Source organism: Propithecus coquereli, unplaced genomic scaffold, assembly GCF_000956105.1.
Source record: "Propithecus coquereli isolate 6110/MARCELLA unplaced genomic scaffold, Pcoq_1.0 Scaffold288, whole genome shotgun sequence".
NCBI lineage: Eukaryota > Metazoa > Chordata > Mammalia > Primates > Indriidae > Propithecus > Propithecus coquereli.
In genome coordinates this window covers 1,109,593-1,132,496 of record NW_012148485.1, presented here as the reverse complement: position 1 = coordinate 1,132,496, position 22,904 = coordinate 1,109,593, and the positions used below count along the sequence as shown (strand labels likewise).

General features: G+C 47.5%; 1 protein-coding gene across 1 annotated transcript in view; it reads left to right on the top strand.

Moving 5' to 3' along the window:
• The window catches only part of BEND4 (BEN domain containing 4), a 25,255-nt gene extending 2,618 nt beyond the window's left edge, over positions 1-22,637 (top strand). The window contains exons 2-5 of the mRNA XM_012648481.1: positions 4,145-4,711; positions 15,857-15,948; positions 19,971-20,211; positions 22,420-22,637. Coding sequence (XP_012503935.1) covers positions 4,145-4,711; positions 15,857-15,948; positions 19,971-20,211; positions 22,420-22,637 — 1,118 coding nt within the window. The remainder of the gene's footprint in view (positions 1-4,144; positions 4,712-15,856; positions 15,949-19,970; positions 20,212-22,419) is intronic.
• Positions 22,638-22,904: the final 267 nt, after the last annotated feature.

Below are 22,904 nucleotides of genomic sequence, written 5' to 3'. Positions count from 1 at the left end.
AATCACTGATGGACAAAGCCATCTCACAACAGGCACCGGGACGTGAGTGGCCGTCAGAGGGACAGCCACCTGAAGAGCTGATTGGTTCTTTGAGAAACTAGTGGTTCCACTTGGAGCCAATGAGCACGGGCGCACAGACCACGGCCACCGCAGCACACCGGGTGGGGCGGGGTGGGGTGGGGTGCCTGTTGCACCCTCACAATAGTGCGATCGCCGGGCCTCGGGCCACCCAGTAAACTGAGGATGGTCCCATCATCGACGGGATGAAACGAGTCGAGGGTAGAAGAGAGGCTTCGCTGAGTGTCCAGACTAAATGCAGCGAAAAGATGAAAGGATTCAAGTGAATCCTATTTGCCGTGAAGGGCCATAAACCACTGAGAACAGAAATATGTGATTAAAAATAGATTTTTTTTTTCAACATTCTTATAAAATCTCATGAAGAGTATAATTTTCCTTAAAAGGGGTAATACACCACGGTTTTAAAAGCGTATTTTTCCTCTGTGGGAGGCTTAGAGTTAAAACCCACGTAGATCTTGATATGCAGCCTAAATTTGGCATCAGGAAATGGGAAATTGCATCTTTAAGCAGAGTACAATCAAAAATGAATTACAATAAATCCTATATAATTGCATAGGTCATTCTCTTTAATGAGATTTTATTAACCTGACTGTCAAGCTTTTGAGTCAGGCAGATATTTTATCTTCTTCAACTGATAAAAGTGTCAGCTATAAACCACCACATAAATATTCATAAATCTACACATCTGTGGCAGCCTATCAGCATCATTCTTTTGGACATTAAAAGCATTCTAATTACTTTCTGTCTAGCAGAGCTGAAATGCTGCCTGTTATAGTATGTGCTTGGCAGGCATGATTGCTTTTGTTTGCCATCACAAATAGCAGCATCCTATTTTATATACCGATGGTCCAGAAAATATTCAGGGATCGACTGAGCAGGATGAATATTAGGAAGCACCATCTGGTTTTGATAGCGCCGAGTATATTAACTCATCTGTTAATTTTTGACACATCATTGATTTATTTATTTAGAAAAATTGCATCCTGTTTTGCTGTGTTGATGTTTGCCATGATGAAAAAAAAAATTGGATGGCATTTTTTTTAAAAGGCATAGTTCATCGATGTAAGACGAGGCTGGTGCTCTCAAAGATGCTTTCATTTTCTAACTCCTATTTTCTGTGTCATGAAGTCCTCTCTTAAAAAGAAGTTAAATGAATGTTTTAAGGAAATCATCTATTTTGAACCAGTTAGGAATCCTTTGGTAGGTATAATATATGGATATATGATAGTAGGTCACTGGAAAAAATTTCTGCTTCTGCATTTTTAATGTTAATATATTTCACCCTTCGCTGGGCTAAAATCAAAAGGTTACCACTGATCTTGACTACTGTGATCTCCTTCATAGAAACAGAATTCTCTCGGGGATCCGCTGTGACGGGCAAATTCCATTCAAGGCTTTACTTACAAAGAAGGGCTGTAAAGTAGGGAGACTGCTTGATTGCTTACTTCCTGTCCCTCTTCTGATTCACTTATCAGATTTAGGATGGATTAAACCACTTAAATTCAGAGGAACCTCAAGAAATGAATTTTTTAATTAAAAAAATAATCACGGGTTTAGATTTTGGAATCAGAGTAGGCACAATTTACAGCATGATATTATCTCCCAGTAGGCTGCACAATAAAGCAAAATAAATGAGAGGAGTGGTCATTGTAGAGTGCTTTGTGATGTACTAACAGTTTGCGGCGTTTCATTTTAGAGAAGTTAGGGATAAAGCAGACAGTTTTAAAGCCCCTCTGTCAACTGTTGGCTTTTATTTCCCTGCCATCAGTTGGGTGGGGCATTCTTTGACTACAAAAAAAATGTTAAAAAATCAAAATATATGTTCACACTTTGCTCAGTTAAGAATCATGGATCAATAGCCATTCGACTGTGTTCATACGAAAACAGAACTTTTCTCCATTTCTTGGTGATAACGGGCACCGCACAGCACTTGCATTTCTAATTATATTCTGTCTAGAAAGCTACAGTATTGCTGGCTGCAATACGTATTGAAAGATTTGCTGTTTTCCACTAAGTGTAACGATAATATTTTTCATTACACGCCTCCATATGTCAATGTTAAAATACTATTCAAATATTTCAAGATATTAAAAAGAAAAAAATTCAACTTTAAGGGTTACAGCTGCTATTTTTGTATATGTCAACTCTGAGAACAAATTCAGAATGAAGCATTTAAAAAACTGCAGGCAAGAAGTATTTTATGATTGTAGCTATTCGCTCATGTTCTGAGTGTACTTTAATAGATTATCTTCATAATGTAGTATATTACATAATGATTTTTTCTCAGCGTGTTGCGAGTTTATCCTTCAATTAAGAAAACAAATCACACTTGTCCCTAAGTCAGATTTTTTTTTCCCTGAAAATCTATGCTCTAATGTGATTTATCAATATGATTAAAACTACCGAGTGTTTTGTAGGACACTGAACAAATATATTGGTGCGATTCTTTCCAGGCAATTTTATTTTAGCCTTTCCTTTCATATTTTGTCCCTTGCATCAAGGTTATATTAAAGGTCTATAGGCCTTTATAAATCAACTGGGACTTTCCTGATTAAAATGCAAACGGTAAATACAACTCCAGGTCTTGAATGGGATTATAGGATTAAAATGAATGGAAAGTGCTGTTGTGCTAGAATTGAAAATTCCCAATCAATATCATCCTTTGATTTTACTTATAAAAGAACAAAAACCAAGAAGCAAAAAAATGAGAGTACAACATCTTAGAACTCCCACTTGTATGGTTCAACTGTTTACTTTCTTGTTTATTTGGTCTTGGTCATTGTAAAGAAATGACACCCCTAAATATTTGTGGGACGCAGGACAAGAGTCAAATGCAGGCCCGCATACTATATATCAAATAATTAAAAAGGATAAGTCAAGCTAACAAACTGTGAAGTAAGATAGGTTTCATCCATCTACCTTGACAAATGCACCTTCCTCATGACCAGGTTTGACTTTGGAATTTGCAGCCAAGCCGTGAAGCGTCATCTTCTGCTAGGAGGGCCCCGCAAACACCTGTACGGACGCCCCAGTCCAGACTTGAGGCTCGGCACCGTGGTCTGTCTTTGGGCTGATGGGTCCTCAAAGCAGACTGAGCAGGGAGTTCCTGGATCTTGGGTCCTTTCCACGGGAAGGACGGGTGGGGCAGGTTCGGGCGGGGCTCCTCCTGCCGGGATCTGAGGGCAGTCCTGCTCGTGCGGGTGGGGAAGGGCCATCCCAAGAAGGAAGCGGTCCCGTGGACTCTCCGCCTGCCTGGGGTGGTCTTGCTTTTTGCTTTTCCCTGCTTGACGATTAATATGGTTTAGGATTCATGTGTGTGGGCTCAGGCGCCCACGCCACGGGCCATTCCAGGAGACCCGGCGATCTCGGGGAAGAGGCACTGCTGATCTCTTCCACGAGACCGACAGAGGTCACCAGAAACACTGGCCTGGACCGGAACTCCAAGTTAACAGATAAATTAAAGGAAAGGAGAGTGCACAGAGGTGCTAGATGGCATGTACGGTTGTGTTTTGTGCCCATCCCTTGCCCGCAGGCCCGCTCTTTGTGTTCCATTAGATTTCTAGTGAGCTCTTCAGAAAGACTTATCTTTCTTCTCCAGTTTGCATCTGGGAGCTACGTGCTCGGCAGGGATCGTATCAGCTGATTGATAGCAAGGGCATGAGGGCACTCCAGAAATAGAAGTAATGATTGCTCTGAGCCTCCTATCAATGAGGAATGGAGTCTGCCGTGGCCGGCTCGATTCATTAGAGTAAAGATATTAATGGAACCGAAGGTGTGAGCTCCGACTGGTGCAGGCCAGCGAATGCCACGGAGAGGGAGATCTCTGTACACTGCCCAGAGTTGCGGTCCAGACATCGCGTAGCGTAAGGGAGCGGGGTGACTCATCGGCAGCCCACCGGTTGCAGAACAGCAAGGAGCTATGTGTTCTATTAATAGTGGAGTCGCTGCGTGATCTTGGTTTATGACAGGGAGTAGAAACACACATGTTCGAATGTTCAGATTGAGGCCCTCATTTGTCCCTGGCCTCTGGCTGCGGGTCACTGACGTGTCCTTTTGTTTATTTCAGAGAGTCGTATGATCCTGGATGCCTTTGCCCAGCAGTGCAGTCGCGTTCTTAGCCTCTTAAACTGTGGAGGGAAACTTCTGGACTCCAGCCACGCCCACTCCATGATTTCTTGCGTGAAGCAGGAAGGCTCAAGTTACACTGAGAGACAGGAGCAGTGTCACCTTGGGAAGGGGGTCCACAGTCAGACCTCGGACAGTGTAGACGTAGAGATGCAATATTTGCAAAGGAAACAACAAACTTCTGCCTTCTTGAGGGTTTTCACCGACTCTCTCCAAAACTACCTGCTCTCGGGGAGCTTTCCGACTCCGAACGCCCCGTCGGTCAGTGAGTACGGCCACCTGGCCGACGTGGATCCTCTCTCAACCTCCCCTGTGCACACGCTCGGGGGCTGGACCTCCCCGGCGACATCTGAGTCCCACGGCCACCCATCCTCGTCTACACTGCCGGAAGAGGAGGAGGAGGAGGAGGAGGAAGGCTACTGTCCGCGATGCCAAGAGCTGGAGCAGGAGGTTATTTCGCTGCAACAAGAAAACGAAGAGCTCAGAAGGAAGCTGGAGAGCATCCCAGGTATCCGCCATATTACTTGCAAGACAGCTGCAGCACGTGTTCCTTCCAGTGGTGTCATGTGTGTGTCTGTGTGCACGTATGTGTGCGTGTATTCATGCGCATAATTTTTTTCAGACAGCGACACAGAAAAGTTGGGAGAACAGGTGTGCACAGAGGGTCCTCAGCCTGCCCAGAGCCAAACAGAAGTTTCAGGCTGAGCTGCTGGCCTGCCCTGTTTCGGCTACACTGTCTTGGGTGTAGGCGTGGGGACTCCAGTCCTGTCGAAAGATGTCTCTGTCAGTATAAAAGTAATTCCTAGATGTGGTACGTTAACACTGAAATGGGTCAGGTGCTGTCAGCTCGAATTTCCTTCAAAAAGTGGTCTTGATCCTTTAACATGGCTTTTGTATTTTTAAAACTTTGATGTGCTCATTTTATTAGGCAGTGTTAGAAATTAAAATGAAACGATGCTTTCAGGGCAGGACTCAAGCAGTACTGAACTGCTGAGCTAATGGGACTGTCTCTTCTGTTCCATTACTCCCCTCGCCTTTCTCGTTAAGTTTCAGCAGGTGCAGCCTCTTTTTGGTGGGCAAATTCCCCTTTAAAGTTGTTAAGAACCTATAAACTAAAGCTAATAGGTCGAAGATAGACTAGCAATTAAGCTGGCCCCAAGCTATTTGTGTCCCTGGCTAAAAATGAGGCATTTCCTGCCTCTTAGAGACACTAGATTTTGAGAATAGTGAAGTTAATTTTTATGGCAAGACCTTCTCTGGGTTGCAGTTGTTTTTTTCACCATTTGGAAAAGTACTGATTTGACTTTTATCTTTAAATTCATTCCCGTACGTCTGTGGCTTGCGAAAGACATGAAGGTCATTAGGTAGGACATTATCTTTAAGCCTTTTTAGCCACGCAGCCCATTGATAAAAAAGTTTTGAGCTTGTACCCACCAATCTACACGTTTATTGGTTAATTACATACACTACTGCTATGCTAATACATTACGTTCAAAATAAAACCTAATAAACTCTAAAAATTTAAGGCTGATACATACATAGCATAGAAGTTGTGTTCTTTTGCTAACTCAGTCTTTGCACCACCCGGTTTGGCAGCTGATCTAGAAAGGAGCAAACGTCGAAGAAAGTTACCCACTTGTTTATTAGTACACGCAGGAGACAAAAGCGAAGCCAAGTGTTAAGAATCGCCAGATCAGAAATCAGTCTTCTTTTCCTCCTTCCATTGGAAAGAACTGCCGAAATAGAGCCAGGGTCTGGTTCAGAGCGTTTCGGAACTAGAGTGAGTACCGCTGTCGGGTGCAGGAGCAGGAGTCGCGGTGAACCGCCGTCTCTGAGCCTTGGCGCCCTGGGGTTCGATGCGGAGGCGTTCCCCAGGTGGAACCCGAGGAACGCAGTGCGGCCAGAGCCCTGCCGGCCTCCCGGGTCAGGGAGGTGGGCGCGGTCGCGCACCGTGGGACCCCACAGCTCTCACCGCTCGTGAGCCAGGGTCCGTTCACTGTGGCTTTCCCCCAGAGGGGCGTTTTCTGCTCTCACTCCCACTCCTCCTCCGTCACTGGGGAGAGAGCAGCGTCCTCGCGGTCACCCAGCAGCAGAGCCGTGCATCGGCCGTTGAGAACCACAGGCAGCGGAGCCCAGCTGCCGTGCTCACAGGCCCCCTAGTCTCATCTTGGGCAGCAGTTTCGAGTGCGAGGACAGGGACACAGATGTCCAGGTCACCGCTAATTCCCAGTCCTAGATCTTCGGCAAGTGTGTGTCCCTGACGAGTCCTAAGCAGAGTGGGGTTCAGTCCACCCCCCCGTTTCCTGCACCTGTCCCAGGTCAGGCGCCCGTGTCCTCGGTGGCCGCTCCTCACTGTCTGTGCTTCCCAGAGGGACAGAAATGCCGCCGTTTCTTGCGCCCTCTTGACCATCAGACGTTGAATGACGTTGGCTCTAATTAGGCGAATGGTCAGTCCTGTCACTGCAAATATCCCAGCCTGTTGACAGTCCCTGCCATGAACTCGAACCGACAGCCATTTCGCACGGAGAACCGTGACTGCATTAAGTAATGCAGACGGGGACCCAAGGCCAGTTTATCAATGATGGGTAGAAAAAATAATACAAAATGAAGGAAACGTCAGCTTATTTGTGGTTACTTATCACCTGTGCTCGTGAGCTAGGGATACCTTAGTATTGGGAAACAGGCTGAAGTGTCACTTGGGGAGGAAGACGGGGTCAAAGGGAGAGGTCACCGCCCTCTCATCCTCCCCTCCCAGCCCCACGTTTGGCTAAACAACAAACTACACTGGGCGATCACCCAAAATCCACTTTTCGCTCTATTAGCGATGCATTTTGGCCGGGGGAGGATCTGTGATTTTTAGACACTCATTTGAAGGGAAGTGTAGTGAGTGGCGCTAGTTTTGCATGAAATCATAGTATTTTGTCAGGTGGTAACGCTCCCATATGACTGGGGGTGGACTCCCCAAGCGGGGTCGCTCTCCGTGGTCCTGACAGCCTCCCCTTGTTCTGGAGGTCAGTACATTGCCATGGAAGGACTGGGACTTTCTTCTGGAAGAATCTACCCTGTGTTGTGGGATCATCTTCTTATAGCCAACAGGATGGCTGAGCACAAAGGAGAAGGCAGCTCAGCAGGTAGAGGAAACGAGGTTGGAACGCAGACGGCTTCCCCCTCAGCCCGGGCCTCTCCGGAGGGTGCTGTGGCCGAACTCTGAGCTTCCTGTTGCGTTTTCTTTTCCTGAAACAGCCTTTATACCGGGGGGCAGTTCTTGAAGTGAGAGTTAAAAGGAAATAAGCCTGCCAGTCTACAAGAAAAAATGATTTCACTCGGGCAGCTAAGAACGGGGACAAGGAAGGTGTTAGACCTTCCCCAGAAGGAAAGAAGTTGGGGAGAAACGTTATTTCTGGCACCACCCAGGAGGGCCGGTGTTACTGTGTAATCCGTGAAATATTCAGCAGAGCCTTTCTTTTCTTTCTTTTCTTTTTTTTTGAGACAGAGTGAAAGTGAGTGCCGTGGTGTCAGCCTAGCTCACAGCAACCTCAAACTCCTGGGCTCAAGCGATCCTCCTGCCTCAGCCTCCCGAGTAGCTGGGACTATAGGCATGTGCCACCATGCCCGGCTAATTTTTTCTATGTATTTTTAGTTGTCCGATTAATTTCTTTCTATTTTTAGTAGAGATGGGGTCTCGCTCTTGCTCAGGCTGGTCTCGAACTCCTGACCTTGAGCGAGCCACCCGCCTTGGCCTCCCAGAGTGCTAGGATTACAAGCGTGAGCCACCGTGCCTGGCCTAATGAGTGTTTTTTTTAATTTAAAGTTTACAGCATATTATGGGGTATATAGATAGTAAAAAGGTTACTGTAGTGAAGCTAATTAATATATCCATCATCACACACAGTTACCCATTTTTTTGTTTTTGTAGCAAGAGTCACTAGAAATCTCCTCATTCAGCCTGAATCCCGGATACGGTGCAATTTTACCCAATTTTACCCATATGTTGCACATGAGCTCTCTAGACCTGCTCATCCTACGTATTTGCTACTTTGTACCCTGACCTGTATCTCCCCATTTCCCCCCACCCCTGGCCGGAGTTGTTTTGTTCTCTCTGTATATTCGAATGTTTGTTTTTTTAAGATTCTGTGTGTAGGTGAGATCTTGCGGTATTTTTTTTTTCTGTGTTTGGCTTATTTCGCTTAACGTAACGTCCTCCAGGCTCATCCGTGTGTGGCAGTGGCCAGATCTCATTCTTCGCTCATTCTTGTTTAGGTCTGACCAATCTTCCAGTACATATACATACATCACAATTTCTTTGTCCGCTTGTCTGTTGATGGACACTAGGTTGTTCCATATCTTGGCTGTTTTGACTAATGCTGCAGTGAAAATGGCAGTGCAGATGCCTTTATGGGGTAGTGATTTCATTCCCTTTGGGTGTTTACCCAAAAGAAGGGCTGTGCTAGGTCATGCGGTAGTTCTGTTGTTAATTTTTTTAGAAGCCTTGGGACTATTTCCCATAGTGGCTGTATCAGTCTACATTCCCACCAACAGTATACGACTTCTCTTTTCTCCACCTGTGCCAACATTTGTTGCCTTTCGACTTCCTGATAACAGCCACCCTAACGGGTGTGAAGTGGTGTCTGTCTCGCAGTAGTTTTGATTCACAGTTCCCGGCGATCATGATGTTGAGCAGGTTTTCATATACGTGCTGGCGGTTTTTATGTCGTCTTTGGAGAAACGTCTCTTCAGATCTTTTGCCCATTTTTGAAACTGGGTTGTTTTTCTACTGTGAGAACTCATATATATAAAGAACCCATACGATTTGAGTTGTGTGGGTTCTTATATATTTTGGATATTAACCCCTTTCGAGACACATGGTTTGCAAGCATTTTTTAACAATCCGTAGGTGGCTGCTTCATTTTGTTGATTGCTGTGCAGATGGTCTTTAGTCTTGGTGTAGTTCCCTTTATTTATTTTTGCTTTTATGGCCTGAGCTTTTGGTGTGATAGCCAAATAATTATCGTCAGGGCCAATGTCCAGAAGCTTTTCCCTCGTGTTCTTTCTCTTCCAGGAGCTTTATGGTCTCTGGTCTTTCATTTAGCTCATTTATCCGTCTTGAACTGACTTTTGTGTATGGTGTAAGATAAGGCGCTACTTTCATTCTTTTGCATGTGGAAATCCATCTTTCTCACATCATTAATTGAAGAGTATTGTTGATATTTTTATAGGACCTTCTATTTTCTAAAAAGTACAGTTTTGATCATCTCAGTTTATCCTCGTAATACCATGGGGACACAACAAATATTAATATCATTCCCATTTTACAGACAAGGAGATCAAGACCTGGCCAGTTGAGGTCACTTGCAGACCTAGGGTTGTGATCCAAGCCTTCTGGCTCTAGTCTGTTACCCTCCCCGTCAAAATACACCCGATTCCCATTCACTGTAGTTATTATGTTTATAAAGTCACTGTGAACACCGAATTAGTGAATATTGAAACATTACTCCTAGGGGAAATACAGAGCTAGGTTCCTGAGAGCCTCTGCACAGAACATTTTCATCAGTGATGATACATAACCTTGTTTATGTTTGTTTGAAGAGACCTTACTCAGTATTTATTGTTGGCTGATGAACATTGAACTCACAGCCAACAGCGCTATAACTCGTCCTGAATGATGCTCACCTGACACACCTGTGTTCTCTGTCAGGCGCGTCACAGCCTTCCTTCTCTCAGGGACACCAGACCGCACTTCAGCACCACGATTGGGGCCGTTTTAAACAGTGGAATCACCAACGAAAAGCACAAAAATGCAAACACTAGCACGAAGCAGGCCATGATGAGGACACTGGTTTCAGCCTGAGAGCTGAAACAGGAAGAGCATCACCGTGCTCAGCCTCAGCTGGGGACGTGCGCGTGTCAGGCGGCTCGGAGTTTTTGATGCTCTGCGTCTGTCTGTGAATCACTGGAAAGGCACGACGGATGCTGACTTAAGGTGACAGATGTACTTTAAGAAGTAAGCAAATCTGCACATACCGAATCCATAAGTAATGAGGATTGACTCTACTAACTCAAGACGCAGCGAACTGGAGAACTAACCTTGGATTAGGCAGTTCCCATCCTGTTAGTCCACTGTTGTCGTTTTCTAAGAAGATTAAAAGAAGATAAATCCATGATGTCAGTTTTTAGATAACAGGAGTTTTGCAGGAACAGAAAGCCCGTAGAGTAGCTGCAGTGTAGACAGGCACTACCACCCCCTCCACCCTCCAGACTCAAACATGCCCACGGGGCCTGCAGGGAAACGCTCAGGTTGACTTCTGATCCCAAGAAACCCATTGATCGTACTTCGAATGCGGGCCCTGAGGTGAATGGAAAGAACTAAATACATTCTGAGTGGGAAATTAGAGCAACCAACAGGGACAGAGAGGAGTCAAGAACTGGGTTCTTGCTCCTGGAATCTGGCGACAGTCATCGCCGCTCCTGGCCGTGGCTGTGAGCAACGCTGAGGGAGACGGAGCAATAATGTGAGGGGAAGAGGATGGGTTTCAGTGGAACCTGGGTCGGAATTTCCGCTCCTGCTGTTAGGTGGCTGTGATTTTTGGCTGATCACTTAAGTGATTCTGACGCCGTCTCCCCTTCCGTCAAGGGAGGCTAACAACCCGACGGGAAAGGGGAAAGCGTCCGACGCAGGAGGTCGCGATTCAGGGCCTACGCGGTCTCCTGGTGCGTGATCGGCACACGGGCAACTTCACGAAAAAGGAAGGGAGACTTGGGCCTGGCAGTGCAGAACTCTTAAGCGGTTTATTAGATTGCAAGTGGTGTCATTACCTTGTAGAGAGGTCGCCATTCAGGTAACGAGTCAGGAAGCTCAGGCCCGTCCATAACTCAGCTCTCGCCCCACGTCCAGTGGGTCTGCTCTCCTCTGGATCCCGCCTCTCACACACCCGCCAAGTGCACCCTCCCCCCACTGCCTTCCGACTGGCCCGTCTCCTGCACCGAACCGTCGCCAGAGCTGCCCAGCTTCCCGGCAACGCTCCAGCCTCTCCCCCAGACAGCCCCAGGTCACCCCTGCGGAAGAGCCTCGGAGGGCTTCGGGTAGTCCGCGGGATAAATGCCAGCACCCTCGGGGTGGCACGCAAGGTTTCAATACCTGCACCTTTTCCTGTCCACTCTTGGAAACTCGGCCCTCAGTGCCCACCAGACACCAAGTGTTCCAGCCCCACGGGACCGTGGGTGATTCTCTGAGCAGCCAGGTACTTCTGAGCCTCTGGTCTTTGTCCATTCTGCTATTCCTTCTAACCTAAGAACAGGCTCTCTTTTTCTCCACTTGAGAAACTCCTCCACATCCTTCAATACCCCATTCTGCTGACCCTCCTCTGTAACAAACGTTTCCCCCAGTTCCCAAACAAAATTAACCACTTTTCACAGTCTGTCCTATTCCGTTAAAGCTGCCGTCACAGGAAGTTTTGACTCTTTGTACGTCTGTCTCCCGACGTCCTGATGTGAAGAGAGACAGGCCGTGGGAGGTCCTTGAGGGCGGAGACTAAGTCAGAGTCATTTGTGCATGCCCAGTTCCTAGCCCACTGCAGGCAAGTTCTGGCATCTACGCGTGCCACTTGAACTGAATTAAACGGGAGCAGGACGCTGTCATTATCAGAAGCGTAGCCGTGCGTCTTTGGGCTGAGAATAACTTAAAGCTCAGCATTTACTTCTCGGTATTCGCAGTTCAGGAGCTTACACTTGACAGAGTTGATGTGAGCAGGCACTCGAAGATGACTGAGCACACGGATGGCCGCGGTTGTCAGGGCATAGTAAATAATTTCAGTTTTCCTATAAAATTGTATGTGACGTATTCTGAGATGTTTTAAGTCTTTGACAACAACGGTCTAGCAAGGTTCATTAAATAATGATTGATCTCATACTGTGGCCTTAACAAAAAAATAATTACAGTGCTTGAGGAATGAGAAGAGAAACTGCGATCGGGATTTTCGCGCAACGATCTACGGTGAAATTAGGGACTCGAGACCCAGGCACCCTTCCCGCGGGCAGAACCAGAGTCTGAGCGCTTTCCCTCGGCAGAGCCGACTTAGCAGCCGCTCAGACGGCACGACAGCCGGGACGGCTCGGTCGACGGAGCAATTAAGTGGCTTACATGAAAAACTTACTAGCCCCTTAGTCTTAAAATAGCAATAGCTTACACTAGGCAGTATGTATCGGTGCCTTCTGCTGAAACGTGCGTTGTTTCTGTTAGTCCTCACAGTGACCGTACGCAGTAGGTAATTATCCTAGTTTTACAGGTGAGAAAACAAGGCTTTAAGAGGTTAAAACTTGCCCAGGATCACATAGTTAATGTGTCAGAGTCAGTACATTAAAAATATCAAAAACAGGATAGGTACTAGGTATATTTTGAATGCCTCTATAGCTTCCCTTCCCTTTATTTTTTTTTCCTTTTTGTAGAGATGGGGTCTCACTATGTTGCCCAGGCTAGTCTTGAACTAGCCTAGCAGGCGAGTCCTCCCTCCACAGCCTCCCGTAAGTGCTGGGATTACAGGAGTGGGCTACAGTGACCGGCCCTCCCTTCCCTTTACTAGAAGTTTTTACATTTTTGTTCCTCATCATGTCTCATTAAGCCTGCTAGATTCATCCACTCTGTTTTGCAGAATGAAGAAGTGAATGAGTGAAACCCGCCCAGTGGGTCTGAGGTAGCAGCTCCTCCATCCATGAGAGTGACTTTCCTAACATCTGTGATTTTCACGAAAAGGCCATTACACTTGAAGGCCTCTGGGGGCAGCACCAGCTCCTTGAGGAGCCCGAGATCACCTTCTTGCCCCTGCGAGCCTGACCCGCCGTCTCTTCCCTTGGAGGCCGGTGGAGCAGGGTGGCGGCCGGATTGCCCGGAGCTGCCTTTACCCCGCCGGTGAGGGCCGGGCCTCGCCCAGAAATCCCGCAGTGGCCCACAGCACAAAGGGACACAGGACAGGAGTTTGCCAGGACTCCCTTTTCAGTGCCCCATGCTTCTCCCGGCAGGCAGCGCGGCGTCGCTGTGGGTCAGGCTGATACGTTTCACAGACAGTCCTACCTCCATTTTGCAGGTTGACTGATTTACCCTTAGAGCAGAAAATATTTTACTTGGTTCTGCAGCTTCCCTGCGTACATCCAGGCAACTGTCCAGAGAGCCCCGGTCAACACTGATGGGATCGGGGTGGGAGGGCCCGGGGCAGGGGCCAGAGAGAGGAGGGGACTCAGGCTCTTGTGGCAGTGGCTGCCTCAGGTTTTTTTAACAACTGGCCCAGTGTGAGCCTCGTCCTCCGTCCTCCTGACCATCAGCCTTGTGTCCAGACGTCAACTCACAAGCCCACTTGCCTTGAATAGTCTCCTGCAGCCCATAAATGCACACAGAGCTCTATTTTCTCCAACACGTGACTCAGCAGGCTTTGATCGCAGCCGGCGCCGCTGCCCAAAGGCTGAGCGTGCACAGAACGGGGGAGTTGGCCGGAGCCCATCGGGGTTGTCCAGTCCACACCGAGGGGTCCACAAGGAAGGAGAGACAATAGTTACGTAGACGTTTTAAAAACAATGTTTAAATTAAAAAATTGCTGTACCCACTGTAGAAACTTTTTACAATACTGGTTTTTATAAGGATGACAAAGGATAAAGGTCGTCATAACTGCCCTAATACCACGACTAAAACATAATCATTGTTAGATTCTATTCCCGTTAACACCATGGCTTATTTCTTTCCTATCTCTTTTTTATGCACACAATTATTCTTAGCACGGCTGTGGTCATACTGAGCGTTCGGTTTTGTTTACTGCCTTGGAAGCAGTTTTGTGCGTCATTTAAAAATTTTTTTCGTAAGCATCTTAATGACTAAAATATAGGGAAGGGATCCAAAGAAGTCCATCCCAATCGTAGTCAATGGGTGTTGGCAAATTTCACTGACACTTCCAAGCTAAATGCAAGGAGACGCCTTGCGCACGCGTCGCTCGGCAAAGCAGCGCCGTAGGTACCGTTGCATTTCATTCTGACCGTAAACCGTGAAGAACAAAGCGCTGCTTTGGATCCTCATCCTCGGCCCTGTGTAAAAGAGATTCAGACGTAGAACTGAAATGAAGTCCCGGAGGTCAGCCGGTGAGTGAAAGCCCCAGAACTGAAATGCGGACCCGTCTCCCGCCTCCGTTAGCTTCTCAAGTCTCCATCTTTTCCCCGGCAGTTCATGTCCAGTGTCAGAAAATGTGTTCTTACTCACGTGGCCTCCGTTAAGTAGGTTGGACTTTTAAAGGGCTGGTGAAATTCGGGGTACACGACAGGTTTTATTAGACTCTGGTTTAACAACAGGTAACTGATACCCGTGGGACTTCTTTGGTGACCTCTGAGGTTCAGCCAGTGCTGCTTCAGTTTAAAGAACAGATTCAAATGACTGTTCAAGAGCGGCCATGACACAGCTCTGTAAGGATGGGTATTTAAGAAAATACTTCTTTGGCAAGAAGATTTTCCTAACCTACTTCTACTTCCTGTCATTCAGATTCTTCAAAAGGATGTTGATGGAGTCTTTGGTTTGTTATGTTATAATGTGAAGTCTGCTAAAAAAAGCCCAAGGCTATTAGCAGCACATAAAGATGATAATTCCTGTTGCTATCTCAGAAAAAAATGGTGAGAAAAACAAAATGAAGAAAGCTCGATGGTGATGCTTTAAAACTGGGGCTTAAGTTAAATATTTATCATTTTCTTTAATGTTGCAAATGCATCTTAAGAAAACACAGCTAAGGAAGATAGTGGCAACGGTTTTCATCACGACCTTTAAAAGCAGTTCGTTAATACTCCTGAAAGGGCTCTAATATAAATCTTAAGACGGAGGCCAGGCACAGTGGCTCACGCCTGTAATCCCGGCACGTTGGGAGGCCACAGTGGGAGGATCACTTGAGGCCAGGAGTTCGAGACCAAGCTTGGCAACATAGTGAGACTCCTGTCTCTGCGAAAAATTTTAAAAATGTGTGTAGGCGTTATTTATGCAATGGTACAAAAACGTCATGCTCTATGACAAGTCTATAAGACTAAGCCTCAATAAAAACAGTGCAGTAGTTAATGAAATACGTAACTAAAGGGATCAAATCAACTGAGCATCTTAAGAAGTGAACAAATGGGAGACTCAGGGTAAGAACCGTGTGGCCAGGTGTACTCCTGCTGAGAAGCAGGTCTAAATTGCACGGAACTCCTACTTACCGAAGACCTGGGAATGAATCTGTTGCTAAAAAGGAGTATTAGATTATTGATTAAAAGCTATTAAAACATTAGTTTTCAGTACTTTAGAAAGCATTATTGGGTGTGAATGCCACCACCTGAGTCAAGTAAGACAAGGCATGTCCCTTCTGTGAGCTCCCCGATCATTATTGGTGACCCAAATTCATCTCAGAGTGAGTTTGACTTGCAAGTTCTCAGTGAATTGTGCTGAGCCTAAAAATTCTCCCTAAACCACGGCATCTGTTCCGTATTTACAAACTGAAATAACTACGGATGTCAAATGAAAGAAGATTCTATTTCCTTTAGAAACATAAATCCCTTTTTTTTTTTTTAGAAGTTTACATCAAAAATCTTTTTAGGCACCACAGTTTTTTATCTTCATGTCGCGGAATAGCTAATGTGCGATCGTTGCGATTTCTCCACGCAGTGCCCTGCCAGACGGTTCTAGATTACTTGAAGACGGTACTTCAGCACCACAACCAGCTCCTGGTCCCGCAGCCCGCCGACCAGCCGACCGAGGTAGGTCTCCAGCGAGAAGATCAATGTTGTCCCACTCGGGGCTTCCTTAGGATGAAGCCTCTTGACAGCTCACCAGCGTCTACCAGAGCAGACTGGCTGGCAGAATGCGTGTGTGAGTGTGTGAGGTGTGTGGGTCTGTGCGCTAAGCGTGCAGCCTCTGCAGAAAGACCACGCACGTACGACGCACAGAGATCGACTCTGCATTCTGACTGGCAAAAGAAAGACAAGACGGCGGTTTACAGGGCCTGGGCGATTCTCCCACTGTTCTTTTGGCACAGAGAGGCCTCGGACGGGAGACCCCAACCTGCCACCCTCGGGCAGAGCCAGGGTCCTTGACGCCCCCTGCTCTTGGCATCTTCCGCGCTCGGTGGGATTCTGCAGTGTTCGGGTGGGTGTTTCCCAGACCTCGGGCCTGAGCGTGAGCCGTTTTCTTCCTCCATGGGAGAAGCCACAGCCTCTCCCGGTCTGAGGAGGAAGGATGGTTTCGATGGTAAGGGTATAAAGGTGTAAGCGTGGCACATGTTTATAGGATGTCTAAGGCTCAGTTTCGAATTTCACTTCCATCTTACGTACTTTCGAACCGTGGGCCTTTGCCGTGAGTGTCAAACACGCCCACGTCTTCTCCGCCCTAAAAACGAGCCTCCCTTTGACTCACCCTCCTCCCCGGGTCGCCGCCCTCTTCCCTCCTGTCACGGCGGGTCCCCGACCTCCGCCAGCGCTCCCTCCTGCACCCGGACGCGGCGTGCCCCTCGCGCGCTGGGCCTGGGCTGTCACGCTTGCTGAACGTGACCCTGGTCCGTCTTGCTGTCTCCTCTCGTAGTTTCCATTTGCTCCCCCACTGGAATCCGGCTGCGCCTCTACCATTCGCCAGGGCACCTTTGCCCAGGTGTCTGGTTCTGGGGCCCTTTTTCCAGCCGGTGCCCCAGGCCGTCCCCTCTCCTCGTGCCCTCTTGCCCTTGGCCTCCGCGTGGGCAGGCTGCCCGCCCTCCCACGAGTCTCCATCCACTGCGCTGCTTCTCTCTCGCTCTCCTCCGTCTTCCTCTGCTCGCTCACGTTCCTGCCCTCGACGTCCACCGCCTGCAGGCTGGCAGGTCCCGGGTGTGCGCCTAGAGCGCCAGGCCCCGCGGCTCGGCTGCCGGGGACAGCGGGCTGCCCGCGCTGCCTCACACTCGCACGCCTGCTCTGAACACCGGTCCTCACTCCCGTGTTCTCTTCAGTGAAGGCCCACCAGCGCCAGGCAGAAGTTTCTGACGCATCACTGACTCCCCCCTCTTCCTCCTTTCCTGCATCTCACACGTCCCCGGCCATACTGCATTGTCCCCTCTCCCGTGTACTCAGCACTCTGCACCTGAACTGTCTCAGCGGATTCTTTCTTCTCCATTCTTCACACTGGAAAGTTCCTTTTCTCAGTCGCGGTTCCGGACGGAACATCGTATGCTCAAGATCCTTTTCTCCCTAGAATTAAGCCCACATTTCTTAACCTGACATTTCTCTCATACAAAAAGTATTAATACAGCTGAAAAGCCCACTTCCTCCAGGAAGCACTCCCTGATTGCCAGTCTCTGCTTTGTGCTCAGGTAGCACATTGCCCGTAAGTCTAACTCGGAACTAGCCTTACTTAATAGTAAGCATGCACCTGTGTCTTCCATTTCATTGTAAGTCTGTGAAGACGCAAATTGTGGGTTATTCATCTTGGTTTTTAAAAAGTGATTCAACAGAAGTTTAGAGTTTAATACCCTGTTAGTGGCTATTAGAAGAGACTGTGCACTCAGAAGTCCACAAAAATATAAAAATAACGGAAATATCTACATTCCCTCTGGACAGGAGACCGTCTAAGCCTTTATTGCCCATCATCGTCATTATTACTGTGCTATTTTTATTATGCTCAGGCACATGAGCATTTTCTCACTTTTATTATTTGTCGTATTTTATTTCTATTAAGGATGCTAAAACAGGACTATAAACCTCATCCATAGCCCAGAGAGCATCCTGAGTTGTATTTTGGGATGCAAATTACTTTTTCTCCTTTTTTCCCTTTTGCTTGATGAAAATTACCTCCAAATGGTATTTCCCCGTTTTATGAGACCAACATTTTATGCAGAGCTACTGCACTGAGCGGACTTTTTCAAGGGTTTTGAGAAAACTTTCTTCTTGAACTGTCAGCCCCCTGAGTCCCCACCGTCCTGAACTACACCGACGTCAGGGCACAGCCAGCGTCCCGTGGGGGTGAACTCCAAGCCCATGGACAGGGTTCCCCAGCTCTTCCCCTGTGAGGTGCGAGACGGTGGGAAGTGACTTAAGCTCTTTGGTAAAACAGCCGTAATCCTGCTTTACCAGGTGAGCTCACACCTGAGGGAAACAGCTTTTTATATGGCGTTAAACAAACAGCTTAAAAACTTGCTAGTCACTCTCTTTCCTAAGACAGACGAGGGTGCTTGCAGGGACCACAGCTAAGAGGATGCTTTTACATTGAGGATGCTGGACGCCCCCTCTGTAACGCCGCTCATCCGTGGTTTTCCTGGAAGTTGTGTAATTTTGCCAAGCGATGCTTATCAGAAGCTCTTCCGCACACCCTGGGCCCTGCTTCCCCAGCTTTAGCCGCCTCTCAGCACCGCCCAGCCCCGCCAACACCGCGCCCCTCTCCTCCTGCGGGAGCAGCCTGGGGACCTCCAGGCTCCTACCCACCTTTTGATCGTCGCTTGTCCACAGGGTCCTGCCCTGTGCAGAGCTGAGGGTTGGCTTGTGCTCCCAGATACTCACGGCTTACGCCCATGATGACTTAGTTCTTCGTATTTTACAGATGGGGAGACTTCGGTCTAACAACTTGGGGTGACTTACTCAAGTTAATCTAGTAGGACACGGAACCAACATTCAATCAAACCCAGCTTGACTCTAAACTCAAAGCACAAACCACGCGCCTCAACTGCCCCCTTCAAAAAGGAAACCAGCTCGCGCTGTTGCTAGTTCAAGAAAGGACGATGGCTGTCGTGACTAGTCTCTGTGTCATTCAGTGACTGTGTCCCAGCCAGACCGGCCGTGCTGTCCTGTTGGCTCCTATGCCGTTTACGCTTCTCAGTGTTTAACTAAACAGAGCACTTTTTTGACATAAAACCCTATCAGACCCAAATGGTGCCAGATTTATAACCTGTAGTAAATTTGCAGAGTTGTAAAACGGAATGAGTTTTCCCTTCTCTGTTTTGAACACCTTAATTACTGGGGAAGGAGTACATTAAAACTGAGATCATGGGTTAATTAGTTTGTCCTGGACTGTAGAGTTTTATGGAGAACCAGAGCTAAAGTAATGGTTGTGTAGGTGCGATTGATTAAACGTGGCTTATAAATGTTACAGAAATCCCCATAATTAGTCCCACTGCAGCTATTTAGCCTGGGAATTTTATAGCAGACATAAATTATGAAGGTGAAAAGAAAAATTTTGAGTTGACATAGTGGCATTTGCAGAAGCTATAATTTGAGGAAACCTGTTTCACATGATTATTAATGTTTTTCTCAGTTTTCACGATTCCCCTTTTTAAAATTTGCTTTTCAGTGGTTTTTGTCGCAATGCGATGACTATCAAGGGTCAGGTGCATTAGACACAAGTAACACCTTATTAACACAGACCACCGGCATCATTTCTAAAAGTACTTAAAAGTAACCAAAGAGTGAAGAGACCTGTTTGATTCTTCAAAGTCATTTTTGCATATTTTAATAGATTGAAAAGTTGCAGGTTATATTTAAATAGTGTTCCCTGTCATTGGATCTTGACACGTCTTAACCCACCTGTTAAAATGCGAGTTATAAATAGCTCCTCTTTCAGAGGTGTTCATTATACCTCATTGGCTCTCGTTACAGAAAATGCAAATGTAATTTGAAAAGTGTGAGCAGTTACTTGTGCTCTTCAGAACCTGGTTCGTTGTCAGCATAGCCACTCGGCTAAAAGGCATGCCTGCCTTTGAAATGGAGATCGCTTCGGCTGCTAACCGCCGGCTCAGCAGCTAATGAGAAAATGTTTTGCTTTCCAGGGAAGCAAGCAGCTGCTGAACAACTATCCCGTCTACATAACGAGCAAACAGTGGGACGAGGCCGTAAATTCTTCCAAGAAGGACGGAAGACGGCTCCTGCGATACCTCATCAGATTTGTTTTCACGACCGATGAGCTTAAGTACTCATGCGGCCTTGGGAAAAGGAAAAGGTCAGTGCAGTCAGGAGAGACAGGTCCCGAAAGACGCCCTCTGGATCCAGTTAAAGTAACATGCCTCCGAGGTACTGCATCCTTCCGCTCAGTGTCCGCCATCTGTGATCTCATTTCACCGCATTGGCTGTGGCCCCCGTACCAGTGTTCAGCCTTACCGCATTGTGGTTTCTTTCCGCTGAGAACTTTCAGGCTTCATGCGGCCCATCCACTCGGTATCGAGAAGCTCTTTCAGAAACCTTCGTTTGCTTTAGCCTCCTTGCTCTCACGTGACGGCACATAAGCATCGCGTAGCACCTCGTGTTTCATGCTTTGAATTCAGCTTTCCTTTGCTGCCAGAGAAGCCCACCTCCAGCAAGACTGGAGCACGGGGGCGGGTGCACAGAGGAAGGGAGGATGTGGAATTTCTTTTTTAATTAGTAAAATGGTGTCTCATTTCCACTTCCCATCTGGGTACCAACTTAATAATACTTGGCCCAACTCCTTAAATTTGTTTAGGATTAATTTTCCTTAGTGCCTAAGATACATTTTTTTTCTTTTGGTTAAAAAAAAAGTCTTTGCATGAAAAATACTGTTTAGATGATACCGTTGCATCGGCGTTAACCGCGGATGACTGTGTGGCCGGTGAGGCAGCAGAGGGCGGGAGGGAGCATGGGGAGGGACAGGGCTGACTCAGAAGGCGCAAATACCCACAGCCTTAGACGAGCAGAAACGTCATAGTGCCAACAAAAACATGGCTCACCCCTGAAAAATCCATAGCGAGAAGCTCCGATATGCATCTATATAGTTCAACAGCAGTTTTATTGGTTGGAAAGACTTAATATTGATTTGCTCTGGGTAGGGATCAAAACTTTTCCTGGTGAGGAAATCACAGTTAGAAAAAAATAATCACGGAAAAGACCTTGGTTACTGGGAAGGACGCTGTAATTCTGTGCTCCCTCCTGGGCGCCCACGTGCATTCTGCACTGGCACATGCCTGAGGTCACGCGTGGGATTCGTCCACAGCCAAGACCCCTGGTGCACCCCAGAGCCTGACCCAGCAGGGCTGGGGGAGCTGCGCACTGCTCCTCCCCCGACCGCCCCGGGTGATTCTGATGCAGGTGGCCCACACGTGAGGAAACCACCGGAAACAAAAATGCTGGTTATTAACTAGGCACGAGTGCCCCAGAGCACCTCCTACTGGCCAGCCTGAGAATCTCGTGTACTCAGAGTGGTGGTGGAAATTTCCGGGGTCTGTCCCAGCCGTTGTCTTCTTTATTCCCCAGCATCGTCAGAGATGACGGAGTCACTCACCAAGCGGCAGTGTTGAGCCGGGGCTGTGTACTCGGGGAAGTTGCCCTTAGGTTTACAAAGGAGCCAAGATAAGGGGTCTCACAACTATTATTTTCTAGAAATTTTTACTCAACACTTCACATTTTAATAGCAAGTCAGTGAAACTGAGGGATTAAAATACATCCCAAAGAACCGGGGTCGCTGCTCTGGGAACACTGCTGGCCTCAGCGGCCACTGTCACGCTGACGCCCAACACAGCCCAGGCTGCCCACCCAGAGGCCGCGGTCCCCGCTTGGTTCTCCCCAGGGCCACAGCCCTCCGGCCCTCGGGTGCAGAACACACAGGCAAGAAACGGCGACTGGCTATGCTGGAGGCTGCCGGAACTTTCCCTCTTCCAGGCGCACTCATTGCTTTTTGGTAAAATTAAATATTTAGAGATCACATTTAAAAAATACATGTATAGAAATGACAGAAGAAGTAAGTGTAGCACATGACGCCACATTTTGTTAAGAATGTGGATAGCTTTTCTGAAGTACACTCAGACACCTTCCCACTCACTGAGACTCTGTTATTTTATTGTGCCCAATCTTTGGATCAGCAGCTGGTTGAAGAGTACCATGCTAACGGTACCTGCCATGCTTCCGGAGATAGGTAACACTCTCCAACAATGTGAGCAGTAACAACGTGGGTTTGCAAATCTACTCTTAACCTCTGCCAGTCATGGAGCATTCCACGTCTTACAAATCAAATGCACCTTTCGTTTCAACAAGTGTCCCTTAGGGGGATTCTCTCTCACTTACGCCATTTTCACTTTGGCCCACGAGAAGAAAATTTGTATGGAGTAAGTTGGGTTGAACGGTGACGTCATCGTGGCATTGCACTGGAGTTCCCATAAAGCGTTTCTGATAGAGCTTCTGTTAAAAGGTTTAAGCAGCCTGTCCTGTCGTCTTCTGCAAAAACCAGCTGTTGTTCTCTCTCTCTCTTCCCTGTTGTGTGTGTTCCTGCAGAATTCATTAGGATGCACTGCACCTCCAACCCCGACTGGTGGATGCCCTCGGAGGAGCAGATAAACAAAGTGTTCAGCGACGCGGTGGGTCATGCCCGGCAGGGGCGGGCGGTGGGGACCTTCCTTCACAACGGAGGCTCGTTTTACGACGGGATCGATCACCAGGCTGCGCAGGATGAAGTCTTCAGTAAGGGTTCCCAGGATGGATCCGGGGATTAGTGGACAAGATCTTTTCACTGTAGCAGCTGGTCTTCTCGAGAATTCCAGTTGTGAATGTCGGGTTGCTGTCACCAGAGTCCAAAGCGTGTCATTCTGTCATACTGTATGCATTCTTGGCTGCCACACTTCCCAAATAGAAATCCATTGTAGGGTTGTTTGGGAAGTTTATGGCGCCTGTAACGGACTTTTGGAGGATTATATTATGAAAAGAAAAAAACTACATTTGATTTTAAATGGTTGCTAGCTGGATGGTGAGGGTGAAAAAAC